This window comes from Strix aluco, chromosome 1 (genome assembly GCF_031877795.1).
Source record: "Strix aluco isolate bStrAlu1 chromosome 1, bStrAlu1.hap1, whole genome shotgun sequence".
NCBI classification, from domain to species: domain Eukaryota; kingdom Metazoa; phylum Chordata; class Aves; order Strigiformes; family Strigidae; genus Strix; species Strix aluco.
Genome location: NC_133931.1, coordinates 72425771 through 72449572, shown reverse-complemented (window position 1 = coordinate 72449572; position 23802 = coordinate 72425771). Strand labels below are relative to the sequence as shown.

General features: G+C 39.0%; 1 protein-coding gene across 3 annotated transcripts in view; it reads right to left on the bottom strand.

Annotated features, from left to right (window-relative positions):
• EPB41L4B (erythrocyte membrane protein band 4.1 like 4B) overlaps nucleotides 1–23802 on the bottom strand; it is a 180120-nt gene that overhangs the window by 20430 nt on the left and 135888 nt on the right. For all 3 annotated transcript variants that reach the window (XM_074824909.1, XM_074824919.1, XM_074824927.1), the window contains exons 20-22: nucleotides 15021–15125; nucleotides 10533–10671; nucleotides 10010–10087 (exon numbers count right to left, since the gene is read on the bottom strand). In XM_074824909.1, coding sequence (XP_074681010.1) covers nucleotides 10010–10087; nucleotides 10533–10671; nucleotides 15021–15125 — 322 coding nt within the window. The remainder of the gene's footprint in view (nucleotides 1–10009; nucleotides 10088–10532; nucleotides 10672–15020; nucleotides 15126–23802) is intronic.

Below are 23802 nucleotides of genomic sequence, written 5' to 3'. Positions count from 1 at the left end.
CTTGTCCTATCGCTTGTTACTTGGTTAAAGAGACTCATCCCCATCTCTCTGCAGCTTCCTTACAGGTAGCTGTAGAGGGCGATGAGGTCTCCCCTCAGCCTCCTCTTCTCCAGACTAAACAACCCCAGTTCCCTCAGCCGCTCCTCGTACGACATGTGCTCCAGACCCTTCACCAGCTTTGTTGCCCTTCTCTGGACACGCTCGAGTAATTCAATGTCCTTTTTGTAATGAGGGGCCCAAAACTGAACACAGTAATCGAGGTGCAGCCTCACCAGTGCCGAGTACAGGGGTAAGATCACTTCCCTGTCCCTGCTGGCCACGCTATTTCTGATGCAAGCCAGGATACCATTGGCCTTCTTGGCCACCTGGGCACACTGCTGGCTCATGTTCAGCTGGCTGTCAATCAACACCAATTTTGTGGCCAAGTTCCAAAGAATAACTCTAAGGAGTATGCAAGAACTGTTTTCTAGTCATCGGGTTTAAATTGGATGTACAGGACATCTACCTCTGTAGAAATTTTCTTTGTCAGCCCAAAAGAGTTTAGCATTTTGTTTTACAGAAGGTGATACAAGGGGTAATGAACAGAAGAGGACCCTTTCTACTGAGTTCAGTGGTTTTCAATCCAGTTACCATTATAGTTGATTAGCTGGAACTAAGCAACTCATGTTTTCTTCCTTCCTACAACTAAATCACAATTTTCCTCTCTATGATCTACAATAGTTCGGACAAGGCACAGAAACTGTGGAATTACCACAGACATGCTGAGATTTATGCAAACTTCAATTTATCAGTTCTACTTACTGGTTATTTCTACTATTGGAATTCCTCTGAGTTATAAGACTTGTACTAGGCTCTGTACAAAGTCAAAGCAAAAGATCTGTCCTGATATAAATCTCACAAGCCAATGACTGGATCTCTGTTTTGGTTTTGCTTGCTAGTAGACAGACCACAACAACTTAAACAGATATTATGCCTTGGTAGGGGATTTTCCCACTGTTGTGAATAACAGTAAAAAACAGAGGACAAATCAGTAGAGAGGCCACTAGAGAAAATCCCTGGTCACTTAGGTACCACTTGTGGTTCATCAGATGAGACTGCTACTGGAACTGCTTAGGAATTCTCATCAGAAAATGCCTATTTATTCAAACTGAATGTGTTACAAAAGAATTGGTGCTGATTCAATTTTCTCTATACTTAAAAAAATATATTTAAAAATGGTTTCACTCAGCATTTTGTCAGAGGGATTTTTAGTGCCTAATTTAGAAATGATGTTTTGGTTGGAAACACGAGTTCATTGAAATTAACTAACAAACATTACTTGAAATTGAAACACTTCACAACTGCTAAAATGAAAACATTTCAAACTGGCCCAATCTTTCTCTCTACCCTTCTTACCACTCTCTGACATTTGGTTCAGGATGTTTTCCAAAATACAAGCTTTTGAAAGAAAATGTAGACAACCAGATTTTACTTTAATCAAAGAAGAAGAAAGAAAGAAAAAAAAGATTTCCTATCAGTTCTGATTATTCAATTGAGTGGCAAATAAAAAGAAAGTTTACTTGCTCTTTTTGCTGGTTTTACAAGTTGAGTCACCCAGCTAGTCAAAAAACAGCTCGGAAAGCAGATGTTTCCAATTTCTGTTGGAGCTTGGAGGCATTCAATTGAAATTCCACAGAACAGCCAAGCAGTTAGCATCACACTTGTTATCACACTGGAAAAATGTGAATTAGAATTACACATATATCAATTCATTACTGGGTTGGAAAGAAAACAAACACACAATAGTTACTCACTGGAGTCTAAATGCAATTGTCACTAATCACAGTGAGGAAGAGAGATTATGAACTTCACAGCTGCTGAGAAAAAAGGAATTACCTACTTCTCAGGCCAAAGGAAAGGTGATTAATATGCCTTTATCAAAAGACTTTGAGACATAATAGCTTCATCACTATACTTGTCTCATTGAGAGCAAACACAAAATGATATACCTAATTTCAAGTATGCTTTTGCACAGAAGCTGAACACTTTTCTATTACATGGATTACTGTAGAGTGGAAAAGCAGATTCAGCCAGTACATCTAAAAGTTGATCCTCTATGCCTGAAAAGCCCAGTCTATTGTTCACTTTTATTCTTCTTAGGCAGATGTTATACCTGCTTACTGCTGCTAGGGACATGAAACACATTCACTTGAAAAATAAAGCAGTAATCTGAAATAAAAAAAAAGATATTGAGCAAAAGTATGATTGAACATATCAGACCTGATCTACAACAATATGCAGGTTCTAAACGATTTGCTAAAGATTTGCCTTCTCAGCTTGCAGCAGGAGGTAGATGTCAGCCAGTTTAAAATCCGTTTGCTTGCATTTACTTGACCCCCTTCACTTACTCTGATGTTGATTTCAAGCCAAAGAGAAAGCTGCTACTGTCATGGAATGATCACGTTTTTGAGGAGGAGGCAGGAGAAAGGGATTGCAGGTAGCGCTTAATTCTTTTTTTTTTTTTTTTTAAGCTACAATAATGTTTATGATCCTCAAGTTTTCTGACTTTCCTAACAACTGCTGAGATGGTGGCAATCTGTATAACTCCAGAGGCACTTAGAAAAGCTTTGGACTAAAAATGGTTATTGTACTAATTACACAAAGAAACACACAAAGTCTTGCACTGCCTTGTCTATGGTGTTTGGCAGTTTCAGATGCTCTGCATCGTTAGGGAGCAGTCTCCCTAGGACCTTGCCTCTCAGTTGGCCTCAAGTCAATGTTACTGGAGTCAAGCACATCCTAGACTCCCTCTCATAAATTGATCAAACTCAAAGTTACTTCAACAGCTACAGTAATCCCATTTGGAGTACCACAGGGTTTCACAGATGATTTGACCTAAAGCTAAATAATTTTGTTTATGGGGTTAGTGTTCAGCTGGATCTGAACACTAAGGAAGCTGGGACAGATGAAACCATCCAGCACCCATCTACAGAAAGACCTATGTGTACAGCTGTGACACCACAACCTCAATCCTCCGCTTCATAGGCAAGTCTGTAAATGGCCATCCAACCACCCACTGTACAGGCATAGCAAACATCCCGCCATCATACAACAATCTTGCAGATTTTAGTTACAGAGCACTAGCAGTTCTCTAAGCTATCTTCCTGACTGTATCTCCCTGCAGGCACACAGGTGGTAGAATCATCTGGTGTAAATGTCTTCTCAAATGAGCTCCCACCATGTGGCAGGCCTGCTATGATGGAGTCCAGCCAAAGTTTTAAGTTCCAGGATCAGCTCTGCTTGCATGATCTAGTAGAAACCAGATTTATGGCTAGGCATTTGCTTATTTTATAATTTCTACAGGCATGGGGCAGGCAGATGGAATGCCAGAGGATGGTCAAGACAGCATCTTAAAATGTACAGAGGTGGCTAAAAATAATTGTATGTGGCAGAATTTATCACCTCTCCAGGGAAAAGCTCGATCCAAACTACCTTCTGACATTCTACCCTTAGCTTCATCTCAAGTTTTATAAAAAGTTAGACAGTAGGCCATTCATTGTTTAAAAGCAGTGAATTAGAAGATACAAAGTAGGCACAGTGCAGCACCACATGCATGCACTTTTTTCCACTTAACACCTTCCCCTTTTTGGTACCTTTTCTTGCTCATGTACACATCGTATTCAATTTATCACGGTGTCCACTGGTGCAAAGTCAGCAATGGATTTCACCTTGTGGATCTTTTTATTTCTTGCAGAATTCGCTTTCAATTAGTTAAAGAAATAGGGAAGTGTTGAATCGTGTCATACATTTACAGAGTGCAGTGAGTTGTTCTTCTGCTCAGCATACAGATAATGGGGAAAAACATTCATTGAGCCAATGAATTTAAATCACTTAAAGTAGAGACAAAATAAAAAGTAAATCTAGATGTTTACAGTTCATCTTTTAGCATCCAAAATGTATTCACCCATTATTCTGCCTGCCCAAGTGCCATGATTGTTTTTAAATGTGCTAAGTCCCTCCTCTAGTTATTAGCATGCTTTATATAATCTAAATGATGCTGAGGCAATTTGCATTTGCTTGATTCAAACTGTGTGCTCCCAGGACTCTTGCACTGCACGCAGCACTGAGCACTTTCTGCAAACCCACAGTCAAATGTCTCATACTCAATTTGACTGGTATTACAGTACACCCCTTTGAATTGTGCTCTTATCCAGCTGATGTCCTTTTCTTGTGGCAGAAAAAATGGTCCTTTGCAATGTCAGTACATTTAGAGTATTCCTTGAGTTCATATAGAACTACATTTATTGCCTGTTGTTACAAGTTTTTTGTATTAAAGTTGTTTGCTTTAGCAATTGCTGCTCTTTGTTTTTTCTTAGTTTAATATGGAGTTAAAGGGCATGAACTGGAAACTGGGAACAACTGTACATTTGACATGTTGCTTACTGCTTTTGGTTCTTATCCATATGTATAACAGACAAACTGCTTCTTTGTGCAAGTATTTTTGCTCATAATTGGCCACTACATGTAAGTTTGAATGTGCAAATACTTTTAATTGAGAAGCTGGCTTGGAAAATAGCATTTTTGGACATTCTCCTTTGAAGCCAGGTCATAGTTATCCCTTCCAATTCATCTTGTACTACGAAACCTTTTTATTTTTTTATTAAGATGTAAAAGTAGAAAGCTTCTAATTCTGAAATATATCACACAGCCTTCATAAGTTTTTTTGAGAAGACCTATTTTATCATCAGTATGTAGTTCACCATAAATAAAGCATTTATATATTTGTCTCTGTGATGTTTTAAGGATCTCTGGGGCATGCAGAGATACTTGATCTATACTTTCAGCCACTTAGATGGTAGATACACGCTATCTAATGTTCTTATCAAATATTAGTCTAGAATCACATTATAGCCGCTTTTGTATACAATTCAATGCCAAAAGGACTGGTTATGGAGGTATTAGAGTTTGATATGTTTGCCTGTCTTCCAGTGAAAAATTGCTTTGCACAGTGAGTGAAACGTTCTTCAAAATAAAGGCAAGAAACACTGAACTCATTTCCCACTTTGTTATTTAGCTTATTGCAACCTTGCAAAATTGTCATAAAAATTTAGCAACTAAAAATCCAATCAACTCTTCTTTATCAATATAACAAATGTTAAAAGGGAGCAGAATGAAAAGATTCTTTACTCATTCTCCTGTACTTCCCTTGCTCACTATGACTATCTACTAAGAGTTTGCAAGGATCTTTTATCGCCTCCATTAAGATACTAATACTTCTCACAACTTCACCCTGAGATGACCGGCTTTTGACCTGGTTACCTTCACTTCGTTTCCAGAATGGTAGATGCTAAAGCATCAAATTCTGTATTCTTTCAGACTCAGTGAGATCACTTTCAATTAATAGGATTGTGATACACTAGTAATGCTATTATTTAAATAGAAATGTTTGTTTCCAACTCATCCTACATAAAATATCTACTTTTACACTGAAACCCATTCATTTTTCTTTTTTTTATACTATCATACCAATATTTTATACCTCTTAAATGTTGTATCTGAAGTTTTGAAAAGGCAGATAATTTTCTGCTTCCTCTTTCCCACCAATAGATGGCAGGTGACGCTCTAGAAATTTATTCACTTGATACAGCATGAAATAAGAACACCTATAGTTTGTAAGTATATAGCCAGCTGTAAAACAGTGCTCTCAGTTATCTCTTCAGATGTGATCCTGATTTAGTCCCAGTCCATCCACCTTGCATTATAAACTTTAGCCCAAGTTTAGGAATAGCAACATTTTGTATATAAAACTTTTCATTCTTACTTCTTTTGTCCTACTCCATTAGGTCAAACCAAAGTTTGCACACACCATCTTTCTCTCTTGGTTGAGAAGGTATTTGTCAGCATGCCATAGCAGCTGTTACATTCATTCAGGGTCTTAGGACTGAGCTTTCTGTAATTAAACAAAAAAGCTCTGCATTCATACCCATGTCACAAATCATACTGATTGTAAGCTGGAACAGAACAGTTTGAAGCTCAAGCTTTGATTTCCAGTTCTGTACAAGCTAGAAACATGAGGCAGGGGTGTGGAACACAGAAGCAGGAGGGATTGAATCTTGTTTACACACAAGTTAGGTACCATGCTCAAAATCACAATGGAGTGGTATAAAAAGGTAGGATCTTCTTCTGCACACGTTACAATGATTTTAAGGACAGCAAGTAATGCATTGTGGTCAATTAATTGTAGGATTTACTTGAAAATGAATAGAAGTGTGCATAAACTGCATAGTTTGAGGAGTGTAGAGCACAAAAGGGTACCTCCCATTCTAGGCAATTTGCATTAGTAAATGTACATTATTTCTCCCACAAAATGGTTTCGTGAAATTAGTCTGCCTCATAATTGCCTTGCTGTTACTGGCAGTCTAAGTATTGATGACTAAGTGACCATTAGAGCACAGCTGGTTCTTGTATATATCCCAGTAGCTCCTCCAGGCTGATTGAGTAGACAGATTTGACTGCTCTGATCCCTGCATGGCAGCCTGGATGAATTCTATTAATCCAATCCATTCACTTTTATAAGTTAATTTGGTTTTGTGAGCTCTGCTTCTAACTGTAGCTCTCAGCATGTATTAAAGCTTCCACTGTATGGGCAACAGCAGCAAAACGTGGATAAAACCCAAGGCCATCAAGTAGCATCAATGATTAGACACTGAACAACAAAGATCATGCAGCTGAGTCAGTGACTATTAATCACTCTCTACCACTAATGTTATAGAAGAGAAGGGATGATGTATGGAACTGCTTCAGATTAACAGCTCTCCAGTGAACTGGGCAAGTTTGGCAGCATATATCATGGCCAAAATAAAAAAAAAAGAAAAGTTGATTTTAGGTGTCCAGTTTAGGTCTCTCTAGTCCAGACAACAAAGAGAAGACAGTTGCATTAATGTCCCTCTGCAGGAAACCCTCTGACTATGTAGGAACCTGAACTTCCAACCCTACCACCTCAGACAAATACCCCAAATCAGGCAGCATGAATGACCCCTTTAGATATTGCGCCTGTCATTGAATGTGAAACAAATGGGTGCAATTAACAAGCAACTTCCCAAGAGCCAGGTCTTAGTGTGCCAAACCAGCACACTACCACTAACTTGACAATAACACGATGCTAAGCTGTACATGATCTTGACCCTCAAATGAAAGCACATGTTATCACAACAGAATTATTAAATAATCAGACTGGCTCAAAGTTATGCATTTCCACTTAGCTTGCTTTTGTTTGGAGCCTCTCCCCCTGAAGAGTAAACTTTTCATTCAAACCTCAATTGAGAGCAGCCTGTAGCCAGTGAAACTGTAGAGAAAGGTCTGTAAACAATAACTGCTCTGTAGAGAACAAGCTGACCTTTATGGATGTTAAACAAAACAAAGAGGGTTGATTGATGCTGTGCAGTACACATTCTCCGAAATATTAAAACCAAGAAAGTCATGGAAGGTCAGTTTATGAACATACAGCATGATAAATTATGTCAGCAGATGGTGGGGTAGGAAAGGGGAAAGCATGGCTGGGTAAAATACTTGGGGAAAAAAGCCTGTATCCTCATCTGAAAAAGGAAAAGTGTATAATGCTGACTTACACTAAATGGAAACAAAAAACAAACCTATGTTCTCTAGAGCAGGTCAGTTGCTAAAGTCTCCATGACTCATTTTTTTAAATTCTGATTAACACAGTAAGATATGGTGTAATGTTTTTTAGAATAAGAAATCTATTAGTAACTCCAAAGCATAATTACTTACAGTTTAGCCACAAACATGTTAATACAGAAGACAATCTAACCTATATAGAATCATTTAGATTTGAAAAGACTCTTAGGATTGTCGAGTCCAACTGTTAACTTAACACTGCCAAGTCCACCACTAAACAATGTTCCTAAGCAACACATCTACAATATTTTAAATACCTCCAGGGATGGTGACTCAACCACTTCCCTAGGCAGCCTGTTCCAGTGCTAGATAACCCTTTCAGTGAAGAAATTTTTCCTAATATCCAATCTAAACCTCCCCTGGTGCAACTTGAGGCCATTTCCTCTTGTCCTGTCACTTGTTACTTGGGAAGAGACCAACATCTACCTCCCTACAACCTCCTTTCAGGTAGTTTCAGTTTCTGTCTGCCTGTGCCTTGTCAACACAAACTACAGACAAAGGCTGCAGAATGCCGTATCTCTTTCCCTCTTTACTTTGCTCCCTTTTCATTTTCCCTTCCCCTGGAAATGTAGGGTGGGGCGTGTGTTCAGCTTAAATACATCTCTTCCTGGTACTTTCTGGAATGGGATAGTTTCATCATCCAGCACTTGAAGGAGGTTCCAGGTAAACCTTGTCACTTCCAAAGACTCTCCTCAGTCTGCAATGGTATTTTCAGATGCAAAAGCAGATCCCTCCTATATGGTGGATGTAGGAGCAGTACGCCCTGAGTAGCTGCTAGCTGCTAGTTCTGCTACCAAGGAGACCCTGGGGCTCAAGAAGCTAGAAGGCCCCTTAAATTTCAATTTGCTGCAGTTCAGAGATTCAACATCTGCCCTATAAGTCCTGTGGCACAAAGACTGTTCAGCTGACTGGTCAGCTGAAGGGCAAAGATAAGAAGGTGGTCAGCAGGAACAGGGTGGGTGCCCACAGCACTTTGATGGAAGGTGAAGAATGTGCTTATTGAGCCCACTGAAGTTATAGAGGGACCAACAAGTACCCTCAAGGTCTTTGTGAAGAAACAATTCCACAGACTTGAAACTGCGTAAGAGAACAGCTTTGCAGATCCCTCTATCATTCTAGGGCTGGGGTCCATAAACAAACTGCAGTATACCAGTGACAGTCTCAGCCACTCCCTAGCTCCTGCCCAGTCCCCTGCACCAAACCTGTCTTCCTGTCCACAGCAGCAAGTCTCTAGGCATAGTACACCCCATGTCCATCTCAACGTGTCTCTGAAGCCAAAAAGCCATGGCTGAACAGTCACATCCCTTTTGCAAGCAGAGAGAGGCCTAGAAGGGATAAGCCTTCACTTCATCAGACTTGCAGGGGAAGCCACATCTCTCATCCAGTGGTAACAGGACACAAGCAGTTATTTACAGGCAGGTACGATACTGTCTCCGAAGCAAAAGGTACATCCCCACAGCACCTTTCCAATACTGTAAACTAGGACCTAACCATGTAGTGAAAGCAATGCCCAGGACAGAAGTACAAATACAAAAATGTTTGTGCCAAAAATGCAGTGCTGTCCCTGATATGCTTTTTATAAGCTTTAAACATGGTTTCTAGAAGACAGAAAAAATGTCTTTGGACAGCAGAGGAGCTATCTGGCTATTTGCAATGCAGGTTGACTTGGAGAAAGTTAAGGATCATAATGTGATCCTTCAGGTAATCTGCTGGGAATCTGAGATGAAAGCCCGAGATCACTGAAGTCAAGAGGAATTTTGACTTCCATGGGACCAGCATCTCTCCTTGGCTTTTAAGCGAAAATACAAAGCACATACCTCCAAAAACAGAAGTTAATAATCAACATGTTATAGACTATTTTGCCTTAAAGTGAAGCAACGCACTCTGCTAAAGAAACATGAAAGTGCAGGTACACACCTTCGGATTGGCTATTGGGTAAGGTCTGAACAAAACTTGTAGGGAGAAGGAGGGACTTTTCAGAAAACGCCCAAAAGCAAATCTATGATCACATTAGGAATCTACGTTAAAGGGACAAAGAAGCTCATGAAACCAGTGCAGCAAGGTGTAAAGATACCCAGGTAGAAGAGAGAAAAGACAAGTCATCCAGCAATAAAAAATTGCATTCAGAAGATCAGCCATAATATTTGTTGATGTGGGCTGATTTTCAGAGATGCTGAGCTGAGTTTGGCAGATGCTCAGGATCACTGAATATCAAAGAAACTTACTTTATTCCTGTGCATTATCCAACACGCTGCATAGTATCCCATTCATTTTAGCTGCAGACAAATTATTGAAAACTTTTACATTTTCCTGGTTGCAAACTGAAACTATTTACCATAGGTGTGGCCTCTGTGAAATCCATCAGGAGGTCACCTGGTTCCAAAGCAAATGTACTTCCAGCATCTGTTGAACTCTAAAGGCAAAGAAGAAATGCAGCATTGAAAAAAACATTTAATTTCTGTAATTCTGTTGTTTGTTTGCTGGGGGTTTTTTTAGTTCCTTAAAGGACAGATTGCCAAATGGATTTCAAATTTCACACCATGTTTTTTAAGTATGGCTACTTGGGAAAGACAGACAACAAAATTATGCACCTTTGAAATCAAGGTAAATATTAATTTAATCCTGATCCACTGCCCCTTAATGCTGATGAAAAACTATTACTAATTTTAGTTGAGTCTTGGAGCAGTCTCTAAATATTTCCTTACACAACAGGCTAAACATGTTACTGCAACTCTGCATTAAAAACTACTCCTAAATGTAGAATTACTTCATCTAAGGAAAACAAGTTATCTGCAACTCCCTCCCACCCTTCCTGAATACTCTCCAAACTGACATAAACTCATCACTTTGCATATTACCTTGCCACCAGGCGAAACCTGTGTTTGTCCTTCTGATGTCTGTGGTGTACATGTTTTCTGTGACCCGGGAGATGCTGAAGACACAGGTGTTGATGCCGCTGCCGCTGCTGCCAGTGCTGGAGGAAGGTCATCTTCATCACTGCAGTTGATAAAAGCAGACAGATCTTCTCACTGGAAAATGTCACCAGACTTTGACCGTACTTGTGCTGGAGGAGGCACTGGTAACCTGTGTGTCAGCTGTAGTGCTTTGGAGTGAAGTTCGGTTTACTCTTCCCTCTGTAATGGAGCTAACTTTTCAAGTAAATTAGATTTTTTACACTTCAAAGATTCCTCAAAAGTGGATTGGCTAGGTAGCTCTCATCTGCAGATGGAAATCTTATGGGTATGATGTGCAAGTAGTGTTTCTATGGAGTATGTACATATGAATAAATTAACTTATTTGATATTACTGTACTTTAATGTTTACTCTTTTCTACGGAGGCTGGCAGTACTGATAAGAACAGATCTGGTTATATCCATCCATGGGACTGACTATTTCATTGGCTTTAGACCAACAGAAGATTTGATATATATTATGCAGCTAGTCTGTGCTATTGTTTTCAAACTGTTTTTAAAGGACTTTGACTCCAAAAAGGAGCTCTTTAGAAACGTTCTTGTGAGGGTATCTTCTTCCTGTCCCATTTATTCCATTTACAGAGAAAACATTTTATGTAAAACCAGTTTGCATGCTTCCCTTGGACTCTAGGCCGTCAAGCTGAGCTCATTCCATCTCACCTACTGTCACCACTAAATGAAAGCCAGTAAATAATATTATACTTTCATTTACTTTTGTAGAGCCCCACTGACTACAAATCATTGGGATCAGTCAGCCCTGAGTCAGGATGTTTCCAATTGCTAATTGCAATTGCATGGAAGTAAACAGAGTCACAATTTGGCCTATGGAACCTTTCTTACTGGGAATGATGTGTGGAAAGGAAAGACTATAGCTTGACAGTTTAAAGCACACAGAAAAATGATGACAAAAATTATTTCTGCTCATAAAATGACACCAATTTTAACTACCAATTAGGTAGTCACAGTGCACAGAAGCCTGTCATGCCAGTTTGACAAACACTTCCAGAACAGAACTGTACTTGATTTGGTGCTACTTGAAGACAGCATGCCTGGGCAACCCAGTACTTCAAAACTACATGACATACAGGGTACACAGCCTTATGGTGGGTTGTTTCGGTGATAGCAGTGGGGTTTTATTATGATATAAAGCTATGGTGATTAATGTTATCTTTTTCATGCTTCATTTTTTATTTCTTCTGGGTAAGGATAGAATTCGGCACCAGAGCATGTACAATACACTGGTTTTATGCTGGAAAGAAAATGCAAAATCTTTTGGACCTGTTCAACAGATGTTTTATTAATGCAACAAGCCAGAGTTGGGCTGTTGACCTAGGTAATGTCTCTTTCAGAAACATGTAGCTGACATTTTCTCAGTCCTTGTTCCCCACTCTCAGCAGGAACACACTGGCACCCTCCCCATCCTTGCTGGGTAAAGCTGCTCTGTTGCATACGAGGAAGCAGAAGATTGTTGGGAACTTGCCAGTTCAGAAAGGTTTCTTAGTGTCTGTGAACCAAAGCTAAGGGTTTAGGGTCCAGTCTTATCAGTCATCAAGTTATTAGCACGCTAGTTATAAGACTGAGAATTGGCCTTCTTCACTGTATTCTTTTCACAATACTCCTTCATTTTTTCTTTGCATTTCCCATATTTGCATTCCAGACACAAGATAATTTAAATTTAATAGAATTTGGGTCTACAAAAAAAAATAATTAAAAAATCTCAGCCCGTATTTTTAACTAGGGTGTCTTTGGCCCTAGACATGGCCATAGCATAGGTGACACCTGTGGTTAGAAGTGTTTATGTGGTGTTTGTTCTTCATGCTTAACACTGGACAACTGAAAATCCACATGGGGACAATACATGCTCAAAACTGGTTCCTCAAAAACTCACCAATCAAAAATTGAGAATTCACTCCTGAATACACTTTTTAAAAAATATACTGTTTAAATGTTGCTTTCCTCTATGTGTGTAATAATACCATTGCCTTTTCCACCACATGACTCTGTCTCTAGTCTCCTTTCTATTCCACTTGCCTCTCACTGCACTGTTCGTCACTTCAGTTCTTGTCTTCCCAAGTTCTGCTCTTCCCAGACACTACTGAATTCTCCGTGCTAGTGTTACTCCCAATGGCCCCTGGCATCCTTTCCCTTCTCTCTAGGACAAGTTCTCATTTTCATTTACCCTCTCCTCCTTTCCTCAGTGATGTTCTCACGTGCAGGACTATGCATTCTGCACGTGCTTAGCAGGTCTGGAAGACTGGCTGACTGTTCACGTACAGAAAAGGGAGGTGCTCGGTCTCTGGCTCAAAGATTTTCTTTTTTCTCTTTAAGAACAGGTTGGCTAAATACTTTCTCAGACAAGAATGATCTTGTAATAGCTGATCCTGCTATTGCTTCAGGCATGACCCCTTGAGGTACCTATTTTCATTATTCTATGTCCTATTACCTACACCTCTCCTTTGGTTGTCACCTTCTGTTTATTGGTAAACACACCCTCTCCAACCCTAACCTACCCCAGAGCAAATTTTTTCACCCAGATTCTTAAAAACTGATTTCTCACTAGCTTTACTATCTTCAACACCAACTTATCCTGCGACCTTTCTTTTATGGTCCCATGGGAAATCTTCTGCTTCTGCATACATAACATCACCAAGGTATCTTTTCTCTTGTTCTCTTTGTTTGCCATGGAGCAGTATTTGAGGACTAAGTTTAACAATCTGTTTAGGGTAGAACTTAAATCAAAAACTTTTCCAAGTATGTGTACAAAACCTGTGACTAGACCTGTGCTAGGACGTGAATTTCTTGCCTCTCCTTACACATCAGTGTGCTTAAAGAATAGGATCAGCCACCACATCCTGATCATTACCTGCCATATGAAGAGCATCAAATAGTTGGTCCTCTCAGTGTCACAGCCTTTTGCTTTGCTGACTGCTATCTACAAGTCCCTGCATTACATAAAAATCTGAAAAATCAGATGCATCTTGAAATATGCAGGAGATTTTCTTCCCCTCGCCTGTAGAAAAAGAGGTAGTGGAAGTGGTGTCTTCTTTGAGAAAAGCACACTGCCGTCTGAGCTATGCTAGGCAGAGTGAGTGAGCAGGCTTCATTCAGGCCTTGGGAAACTGCTCCCACCAAATGCTGCCAAGTTCCCTGTCACATATTACCTTCAGGATTAGCAAGCAGTAAGAGAAGCTGGGTTCTCTTAGCAGCTTGAGTTGTCAATTCCCATCTCCTATCTCATTTTCAAACCATGCTGGTTGATGTATCATAGTAAAAGAGAGCATGTTATGTGGCCTGCTGACCAAGCTGTGGCTGTGTGTTCCCATATGTCAGCCTTGGTCTCTTGGACAAATACCAATTTGGCTAATTGCCCATTTTCCTCCTAATTTCAATTTGATTCATTCTTCTGTTTCTTCTCCTAAATCTTTCAGCTTGGGTGATGTAGGTTGTTACTTTTTTTTTCCATAACAAAAGTCAGTGTTCTTAATAGTGAGACAGAAAATAACTACATATTGATATTTATTAGAATCTTCTTGGAGAGAAGGAAAGCTCTTGTTAATGTTGCTATATATTTAGTGACACTAGGATGTTAAATCGCTGGAGGGACTAATAGTTGCCATTCCACATAGAAAGCATACATAATTTTTTCTTCCTTATGGCATTGGTGTTCTTGTACTACTAAGTTTATGCTGGCCTTGTCCCTTTTTTTCCCTAGTTTCTGGTGGCCTTGTCTGTCCTTTCATATGAAGGACAAATCAGCAAACTGATTTCCACATCTCTTTAGTACCTCACATCTCCAGAGACTCTCAAATCGAATGAATTATGTGTAAATGGGATGCCAAAGCCCTATAGGCACAAATCACTCTTGCCAGGACTAAGAGACTTAACTTTGCTGGTTGTAGCAGGCTCAGCAATTTCTGCATGTGACAAAATCACAGAGAGAGAGGGAGAGAGAGAAGGTGCACTTTCTGAGACAGAATGGCTGACGGCACAGCTTGACCACCCAACGACTAAGGACTGCTTTCCTCATTTTGCAAATGGGGTTGTAATGAAGCAAACAGAGCAGCTTGCTCCAGCTCACACCAGGTCTTTGACATTTCATGTGGAAAAGAGGTTTTTAATTCCTAACCTATAAGCTCATAAAAAGGCAGAGGGCCTGCAATTCTGAGGGTTAGCAACTGCATAGGGATGGCAAATTCATTTCATATTAAAAGCCTGAAGATGCTCAGTGATAAAAGGAACAGTATCAGTAGAAGATCATTATCATGTAATTGCACTCTTGCCTTTCAGAAGACATAGCCAGAGCAATAATTAGCATCCCCCTTCATTTCAGCTGTAGTAGGCAAAACCATAAAGATAGTGCTATATGTTACTCACAAACTGTACTGCCTCGTTAACTTCCTCACACGAGAAACTTTAATCTCCTGCTTTTCTGTAGGGCCAGTTGATGGCGTAGTTTCAGGTCGCACTGGAGCTGGACTTCTAAAAATAACAAGAAAAATATATGTGGCACAGTCTTTATTTAAACTACTTCAGGCATATCAACAAAGTTCTAACTCATCAACACATATTTATCTTGCAAAGTGGCAAGTGCCCATTGAAGTTCATCCTTTTGTTCCATTTATAGTTCACAGGCCAGTGTGCATGAACAGAAAAGGATGTGCGAACTCACCCCACTGTGCATTGCATACCATTTATAAAAGCAGCAACTGATTACAAATACAAAGCCTATGTAAGAGACCATGTGGAAATGTCACTGTTTCCAAAGTACAACATTTTAATAACAGCCCAGCAATTCAGTCATGTCAGAAATATTTTTTACAAAAAATACCTTTAACAAAAAATATTTTATGAATTGTGAAACCTGTTCTGCTTAAAATAGTTTTTACCTGAAATTAAACATTATCCTTCTGTATTTGAAAGAGCAGCTCAAGGGAAATGAACTAATGGATTTGATCCAAGAAAAGGATACTTGCTAGAAAAAAAAGCAAAACTCAGACATGTTTCAGATGCTCATGAATGTGAAATACATATGCAGAGCTCCAGCAAAGGATAGAAATGGGAATGAGGAGACCCACATAAAAGGATCTTCTCTTTAACCATTTATCAGTAGAGTTAATTAATACTTGAATACAAATAGCATAAATACTAAATACAAGATCTTCATGACCTTAGGAGGAAACCATTTCAACCATGAGCTTGAGTGGCATGAAGACATATGAATCATCTTAAATACTACTTTCATTTGAAGTATCACATTATGATTAAGCACATCATATGTGTGTTACAAATGCTATAAACATAATAAATATGCCAAACATTAAAAGAGTAATTTGAAAGTCTTGATTAATAATTTGTGAAATAGTATTCTGCCATCTAATCTGAAGTCAGATACTAAGTTAGTACTTACGCAGTCCTACTGATTACTGGTGTGACTGCTCATGCACTGAGGAACACTCTGCAACTGGCAGAACTGGCATAATATTGTCTCTAATATTACAAATATAAGTTGAATTTTTTGAGTCTACTTGCATCGTACTAGCCTTCTAAAGCCATAATAAGATAAGCATATTTAATCTTCACAATTGCACTTCCCTTTGATGACCCTGTGGGTTTTAAGCCTCATTAACTCTCTGCTAGCTTCTGAACCTGCAATCCAGCTACAACAGAACCTACTGGGATGGCACAACCTTCAGATTATACCTTCACATTTCCTATGTGTTTTTCAGTCTTTAGGGAGGTCACAGAGCATAAGATGGAGCAATGGGAAGTATAAGAGTGCAAAGGACATACATAAATCATAAACCTGACTCCACTAGTTCCACTTCTTACGGAACAACTTTTGTCGACCTTTTTCTTGCTTTTTGATCCCATTAATTTCAAGAAGTCAGTACAGATAGCAGCAAGATTCATATCTTGCCCCTTCCCAAATTTCAGTTTCAGGGTCAGTCATTTATATCTCAGATTCGCAATGAGATTAATGCAAAACAATTCAGCCAGATTTTCAAACCTTTTGCTGAGCTTGTTACGCTGACAAATAAGGGGAGGATAAGAGAAGAAAAAAAGCCTAAACCATCTTGTTTTAATCTTGAAGTCAGTATGTCTGTTCTGGAAATCTGTGAATGAACATCACGATGGAAGCCCCAATGTAATTTTCATCATCAGGCTTCAGAGTGAATGACTGCTCTAGCTATTCTTTTCTTAGACAACTTTTGCTCAACCAAAGGTAGCTTTCAACAACTGAAGATAATTATTCAATTTACCCAAAGTGATTTTCAATTCAAGTTCTGACATAAGCAGGATAAATATGTTAAGACCCGTTTAATAACTGGATCTCTGATGGTCAAATCCTCAAGGGGTGTGAATGTGTGTAATGTCATTATTTTCAGCTCACGTCTTCTGAAATACATTAGCTGAAATTCATGCTCTGAATGAGTAGTCCTCACAATTCTCCAATACCTTTATCAGAGGGAACTTACAAGTTTTAAACCTTTTGATCAACCCAGTGAAAGCAGGAATAAAAATACTGGTATAAACTACACATGAGTTGAAAAATGTTTCCTCAAAACGATTACAAAAGATGCACTAATACTATCAAGGGGCTTAGGAAACAGCAGAGTATGGAACAGCAAAGTTGGTAACAAATCTATTTCCAGTTCATGGCTACTTCGAATTTCTCAAGACAACATTATAATCTGTAATGAAAGTAAATTGGGTATTTTCACACAAAGGAAAATTTGAAATGGTAATTTCAGTTCCTTGAAAAATTTTCATTTTACAAAGCTTATATATCTCCTTTTGATTCTCATGGTTTGCAATTTTAAAAAAAGGGGAGGAGATGGGACTTTTGAAGCAGTTATTTCAATTGCCAAAATCAAATTTTTGTTTGAAAAGATACTGTGCAATTTTGTAACTAAAGTAGTTTATAATGATTTCAAAGCAAGTCATGAAACTGATTTGTATATACGAAATGTTTTAAAGTTCTAAATTTGAATTAATCCTGAAAAAAGTTTCACATGAAAAATTTCACTCAAATGTTATTGAAAGTGTTTGAGAACCAAACAGGACTTACTCCCTAATTCAACAAATAGATGAAAAACTTATTATCTTCCTTTGAATGCTGCAAATTTTCAGATGAACAATAACAAAAAAAAAAAAAAAGAGCCAAGACACAGTAACACTAAACACACCTACTCCTATTTCAGTGACTGTAACTGCTCACATAAACTTTACTTGTATTTTCTATCATGCCAGTAAAGCATCCCACTCACTTATTTGGCAAAAGCAATACAATTTTAAGAGCAAAAACTTCTTCCCCTTTATTATAAACTTTTGCCATAATCAGAGGCTGAATGTAGTGACTTTCTCCTGATATTTATCAGGCCTCTGGGAGAGACACAAGCACCATTTAATTGCACATTTCCAGAAGATGTAGCTTAGCTAGGGTCGAAGTTTCCTGTGAATGAAAAGGAGCAGTGGCAATGCTTCCACCTGAAAAGGCTGACTGAATCCAGTCTACCATAAGCACGAGATGAAATGTTAGACTAGTCCTACCAACTGCAGAGATGGATTTTTGCCCTCATTAAAACCTTGCTAGGTTAGCTCTAGAAACACCAGCCTAAAAAATCCATGACAGCTCCTGTTTCATCTCCAAACACTCTTCCTTAGTCTGAACATGCTCAATACTGTTCCTACTCTCACATCAGCAACCAGATACAAGAAGTGCTCAGCTTGATCAACTCAGAGTCTGATCTGTGTTTAAAAATGGCAGTCTTTTAATATCACACAAACTTTTAAAAGGATCTCATTGATACTCCTGAAAAAGTAGAATAACTTCTATTGTTATCTTTTCAATTGTACAGCAAGAATATATTATCTTACATAGAAAGATATGATTTTTGAAGAGAAGCCTTACAATTACTTTGGCTATTTAAATGGAGTCATTATGTGCAGATATTACCATTTCTAGTTTATAGCCCTATATAAGCTACATAGCTATAGTCTTATATAAACTATATAGCTTCAACAAAGCCTGAAGTGTTGAAAGATCAGTAGAACTCAGACTTAAAAAAAAAAAAAAAAAAAAAAAAAGCTAAAGGAAAACATGCAGTGTATTACAGTCCCTTTATAAGACTCTGTTTCAATGTCATTAATTTTCCTGTAACAGTATCCAACAGTATCTAACAGTATCCAACCACTACAGCATAAAAATGAAGGTACTGAACCAAGACAGAGTTACTTAATGACCTGGCACCTCACATAAAAATCTGTCACTTCCTGGTGAGAATGACAATAACAACCATGAATGTCAGCATGCAGTGGCAGGTCAGCAGAAACTGCCTGTGCACTGAGAGCCCCAGCACACTTCTGAGCAGCAGCCAGGATGCTCCACTGAACCAGCTTCAGCCCTTTTCACAAGCCTGCGTGGAAACATAAACAAGTCCTAGAGAGAGATCCCCCCAAAACCAAGAAATCTGTTTTGATCTCAGTGTAGCAGCCAACAGGGCTACTGAAACCAAAACTGCTCACCAAAAACATACACTGTGGAACATGTCAAGTGACCACAGACATCCACTGATTTAGCTTGAACCTTCTCCGGGACATGATGTACATGCTTGTGCTGAGGGACTTGGGGTGTCTCACCCCACCCTGGCTCAGCTGTAATGGGGAGACCAGATTGCAGGGCTGGGATTACTCTGCAATCTGCATCACTCCTTTGTGTACCATGGCTTCCACAGACTGACATGCCTTCCTCGTCCCCTACTAAACTGGCTCCAGGAAGACCTCTGTACTTGTTTGAAATATAGCAAGTGGGCTGTGTGGGAGCAGATTGTGCAACTAATAAGCTGAAAGGGATAAAATAACTTCTCTTTCCCTGGAGGATCTAGTTCATAATTTTAAAACTACAAAAGTCTGCTGGGGGAACCTGCTTTCTGCATTTGGCTTTAACAGATTTTATTCTCTTTGCTTCTGTTTGTGCCTATAGTGCCATCTGGAACAACCTCTCTCCCTCTGTCCTGCCAGACTAAGGCTGAGGTAGAGGCTAAAAGCCCCATGATTTACAAGGATACATCCATCTGCTTGAAGGCTGATCTGACTTCAGGTGCTGGCTCTTAAAAAAACCACCACCACCACTACCCACTCCCCCCCCCCCCCCAAAAAAAAATACTGGCTGATTTTTGGCTTCAGAACTCCCTTTAAGTGGAAATATGGTAGAGAAATCTTGGGAAGGAAAAGCAAGGAAGAAAGGAAAGAAGAGGAAAAATAGTTGATAATGCATTCTCTTGTATATCAAAGACAGCCTAACAAACTAAGCAAACACAGGCAAACATGCAAATCTTTTTTAAGTCTGTGCTCTAAGGGTTTCACACTTACTTATTTTCCAAAATTATGGTCATCTGAAGTTAAGAGACAATAATATGTGCTTTTTCAGTCTGATAAGGTGGCTTTTCTCAGAAGACAGCTTAGCTTTCCAAAATGTTATTTAGACATTTGAAAGCTATTGCCAGCATCAAACTTTCTGAATAAAGGTTTTTCAAACTTTCTGAATAAAGGTTTTTTCTTCTTTTCAGCTTTTTTTTTTTTTTTCCCCCATATAGATTGCAGATGTACAACAAAGCTCTGTAGTGCAGCAGCCTAATGCAAAAACAGCTTGTGGGCTTTCCTTACTCTCCTCACTTGAGTTCTGTTTCTTTTAAAGGAAAAAATTCCACGCTCTCCCTTGTCCTTATAATGAAAATGTATCTGCAGTCTAGACAAAAATATGATGCTTCTGTGGTCCAACAGATAGATAACGATGATACAGAAACTGTTCTTTTCCCCAGCTCAGAGTAATGTTGCAGGTCAACACCCAGTATCTAAGGTGAAACTGAGCTACAAATCCTACCTCTCCATACAGCAAGCAGGACAGCCATTATAAATGCTGTGGTTTCCAAAGAGCCTAGGAGCAGTTTAAGGGACATGGCCAAAGAAATGCACCTTGAGTAGGGTATTTCATCAACTTAACCTCATCTGATAGGTCTGAGTACTGCTCCTTTCTCTGCAGTTCGGAGATTAAGAATACAATTACAAACAATGCATCAGCATCTGACTTCAGGCAACAGGTCAAAGAGGTCTTTAATACTTGAAACTAAGTCAAAGAACATACCTAGGTGTCCTATCTGCAATCTTTAATGCAGACCGGCATGCAAAGGGTATGCAAGAGTTCAGCCTGAAGTTATGACTTTGATGAAGAAATTACTGGGTGAGGTTCCGGTAAAAAGCCAGAGTAGCAGATCCATTAACCTGTCTACTGGGTTGAGGCCGGGCTGATGTGTATTTAGCTAATCACTTTGGTTTTGCAAATGCTGGTTGAAATTTTTCAGCTGGAGAAAGAATGGGGTTTTATTTTTTAGAATGAAAATTGAATGAAAAAGCAGCTTTTAAAAAGCGATTAATACTTGTTAGGAAGAAGTCAACATAGATGATGCCTTTAGTTTTCCTAGAATATTACACAACATATTTAGAAGGAGATATTGAAATGTTATGTTCCAGACTCTGCCTTATAGAGTTAATCCCATTCTGATTCTAAGGAAACACAACCTGCTTGGATTCACTGAAGTTCATGAGAGGTAAAACCAAGCACATAATTTTTGATCAGCTTCAGTTCTGACCTGCTTAAAAATTCTTTTGTATATATCTATTTTTATAGGGAACTGAAGGATTTGGCTTGAGTAAACATGATCTCCATAACCATCCAGGTGACATGCCTATTCTTAGCCTCCAAACATCAACATGGACATCTCCTACCACAGCTTTCGCTGGATGACCGGTTCAGAACTTCAGTTCTGTGATGCTTAGAAAATACCTACCTAGAAACTGTCCATGGTTAAAACCCCAGACTTGAAGACCTGGTGCTGGTTTGCAGTCTTTATAAAAATTGCTGTTAGATATAGTATCCAAGAGAGCTTTGTGGGCCACAGCCGTCTCTATCAATTGAAATTTCTAAACAAAAATCAGTTCATGTGCCTTGAAGTCTTAAGCAGTCGATAAGCAGCTGTCCAATAAAATCACAACATACTACCACCCCCAAACTCTAGCTTTCCTTACAAAAAAAGAAAGTTGGGTTTTTTTCTTAAAAAAATGTTGTCTTGAGTTATGATTCCAAAGAGTCCTAAGTCAGTGTTGCTGATAGAAAAAGTCAGTGCACAGAGTACATATTGTTGGATAAGCTGGAACAAACTCCCTGCGTGCATACCCATATGCTCTTGGAAAGCTACCCTGACATTCACTGGAAGTGTATGTATAAAGACAGATACTGAGGTGTTAGTTTCAAATCCAAAATGTGTACAGATTAGGCAAACATCAGTATGCTTTACACCTTGCTTATCTGGTCATATTCTGAGAGCACCTGCAGAGAGCCAAAGTTCTCTGAAAAAACTGGTTCAGATTCACACTGTACCAGGTACATCAGCAGGATGTTAGCTCAGATACCAAGAGATGATAATTCAAATATTAATATAGTCTGTGCAGGTGAGAAAGCAAAGGGAAAAGCAAAGGAATGAAGACATTACTTTGAGTGACACTCATCCCTTGATGATACACAAAAGTTGTATGTAAGAAGTATCATCAGTTTGGTCAGAAAAGGTGTAGGACATATTCACAAAAATTGAAAGGCAGCCAAACTCAAAGCCTTGTGTACATCAGATGCACAAGCCACAGCAGGGGAACGACATTCTGACAATCTGTATGAGCAAAGCTTACTCTGCGCTGGGCATTCAGAAGAGTGCCTGCAATTACTTCTCCTGATTCATCTGTATCCTGTATAACTTGATATAATTTAATATTTTCCATCCTTCTTTTCTGGTGTGCAGCTTCATCAAGCTCTGTGAGATAACATTTAATTTTACATTACGTGTTGAGCAGCATCTAATGTAATTAGTCTTAATGTAATAGCATAATTTGGTTTTGGATGGGAAGATTTACAAAGAAAATTAGAATAAATGAATGCACAAAGCACCAGCTGGTGCTTATACCTACTCCCACATAAGAAGAATATTGCTATTTGCAATCCTATGAAAGATGAGATAATTTGGATAACAAGGATCAACAAAGGGTGATGCAGCAGTTGGTCTAAACAGAAAGAAATCCAGAGACAAATCCTGAACCATGTGGGATGTGAAGCATGCCAAAGCTGGTAGCAATCCAAAAGCATGTTATAAGGGAAAATAAATATTGCAGTCCATAAATGTACCACATGGTGTACAACAGCAAGTGGCAACAGCTACAAGAATTGTAATAACTGACCAGCCAACTTGAGGGCTTTGGTTGAAGAGGGCTCTTGACTGACAACACTTGGGCACCTGCCTCAGAAATGCAGGAACTTGCATTTACACATCTGATCAGAATTTTGCATAAGAGGCTGTATAACCTCTAACCTTGGAGGTTTTCAAAATTCAGCTGGACAAAACCATGGCTGACCTGATCTAGTGTTGGTGACAGCCCTGCTTTGAGCAGGAGGCTGGACTAGATGGTCTCCAGATGTCCCTTCCAATCAACAGTTCTATAATTCTATGATAAATAACTAAAATTTCTCAGAAATAATGTCAATGCCTATTTCAATTTTCCAAAACATAACCTCAAAAGAGTGTATCTATTTTAACATCTGGATAGTCTTGTGTGTGTAACAGTAAACAGCTACTCACAAAATGAAGACTAACATTTAGCAGATGAAGAAGGTGTTAAGTGTTTACGTGTACCAGCTCTTGAAGACCTTCAGCCAGATCACCTGAACCAGGCATGTATCATGTCTAAACTTTCCTGAGCTCCAAGTGACCGAGAAGAAAAAAGTACATTATCAGCAAATCCGGGTGCCAGGTAATTCCTGTTTTACACGTTTGAATTCAGTTGTTTACCAAACTTTAACGTTAGGTATTTTTGCTAACATTTCCACTGTCTGACTTGTCCCAGGATGAAAATTTGATTGGCAAACAGGCTATGCCCAAGGACAGACAGTATTTTGCCTGGTTCCAAAGTATTAGCAGTTCCTGACATGTGGACTATTTTGGTCTAATTCTTCACTCTACTGGCATTCCTGAAGAGGGTACAGCAGAGTTATAGTGGGGATTACATTCAGACATATTTGAAGAAGAGGACAAAATAAGAAAAGTGTAGACCTTTA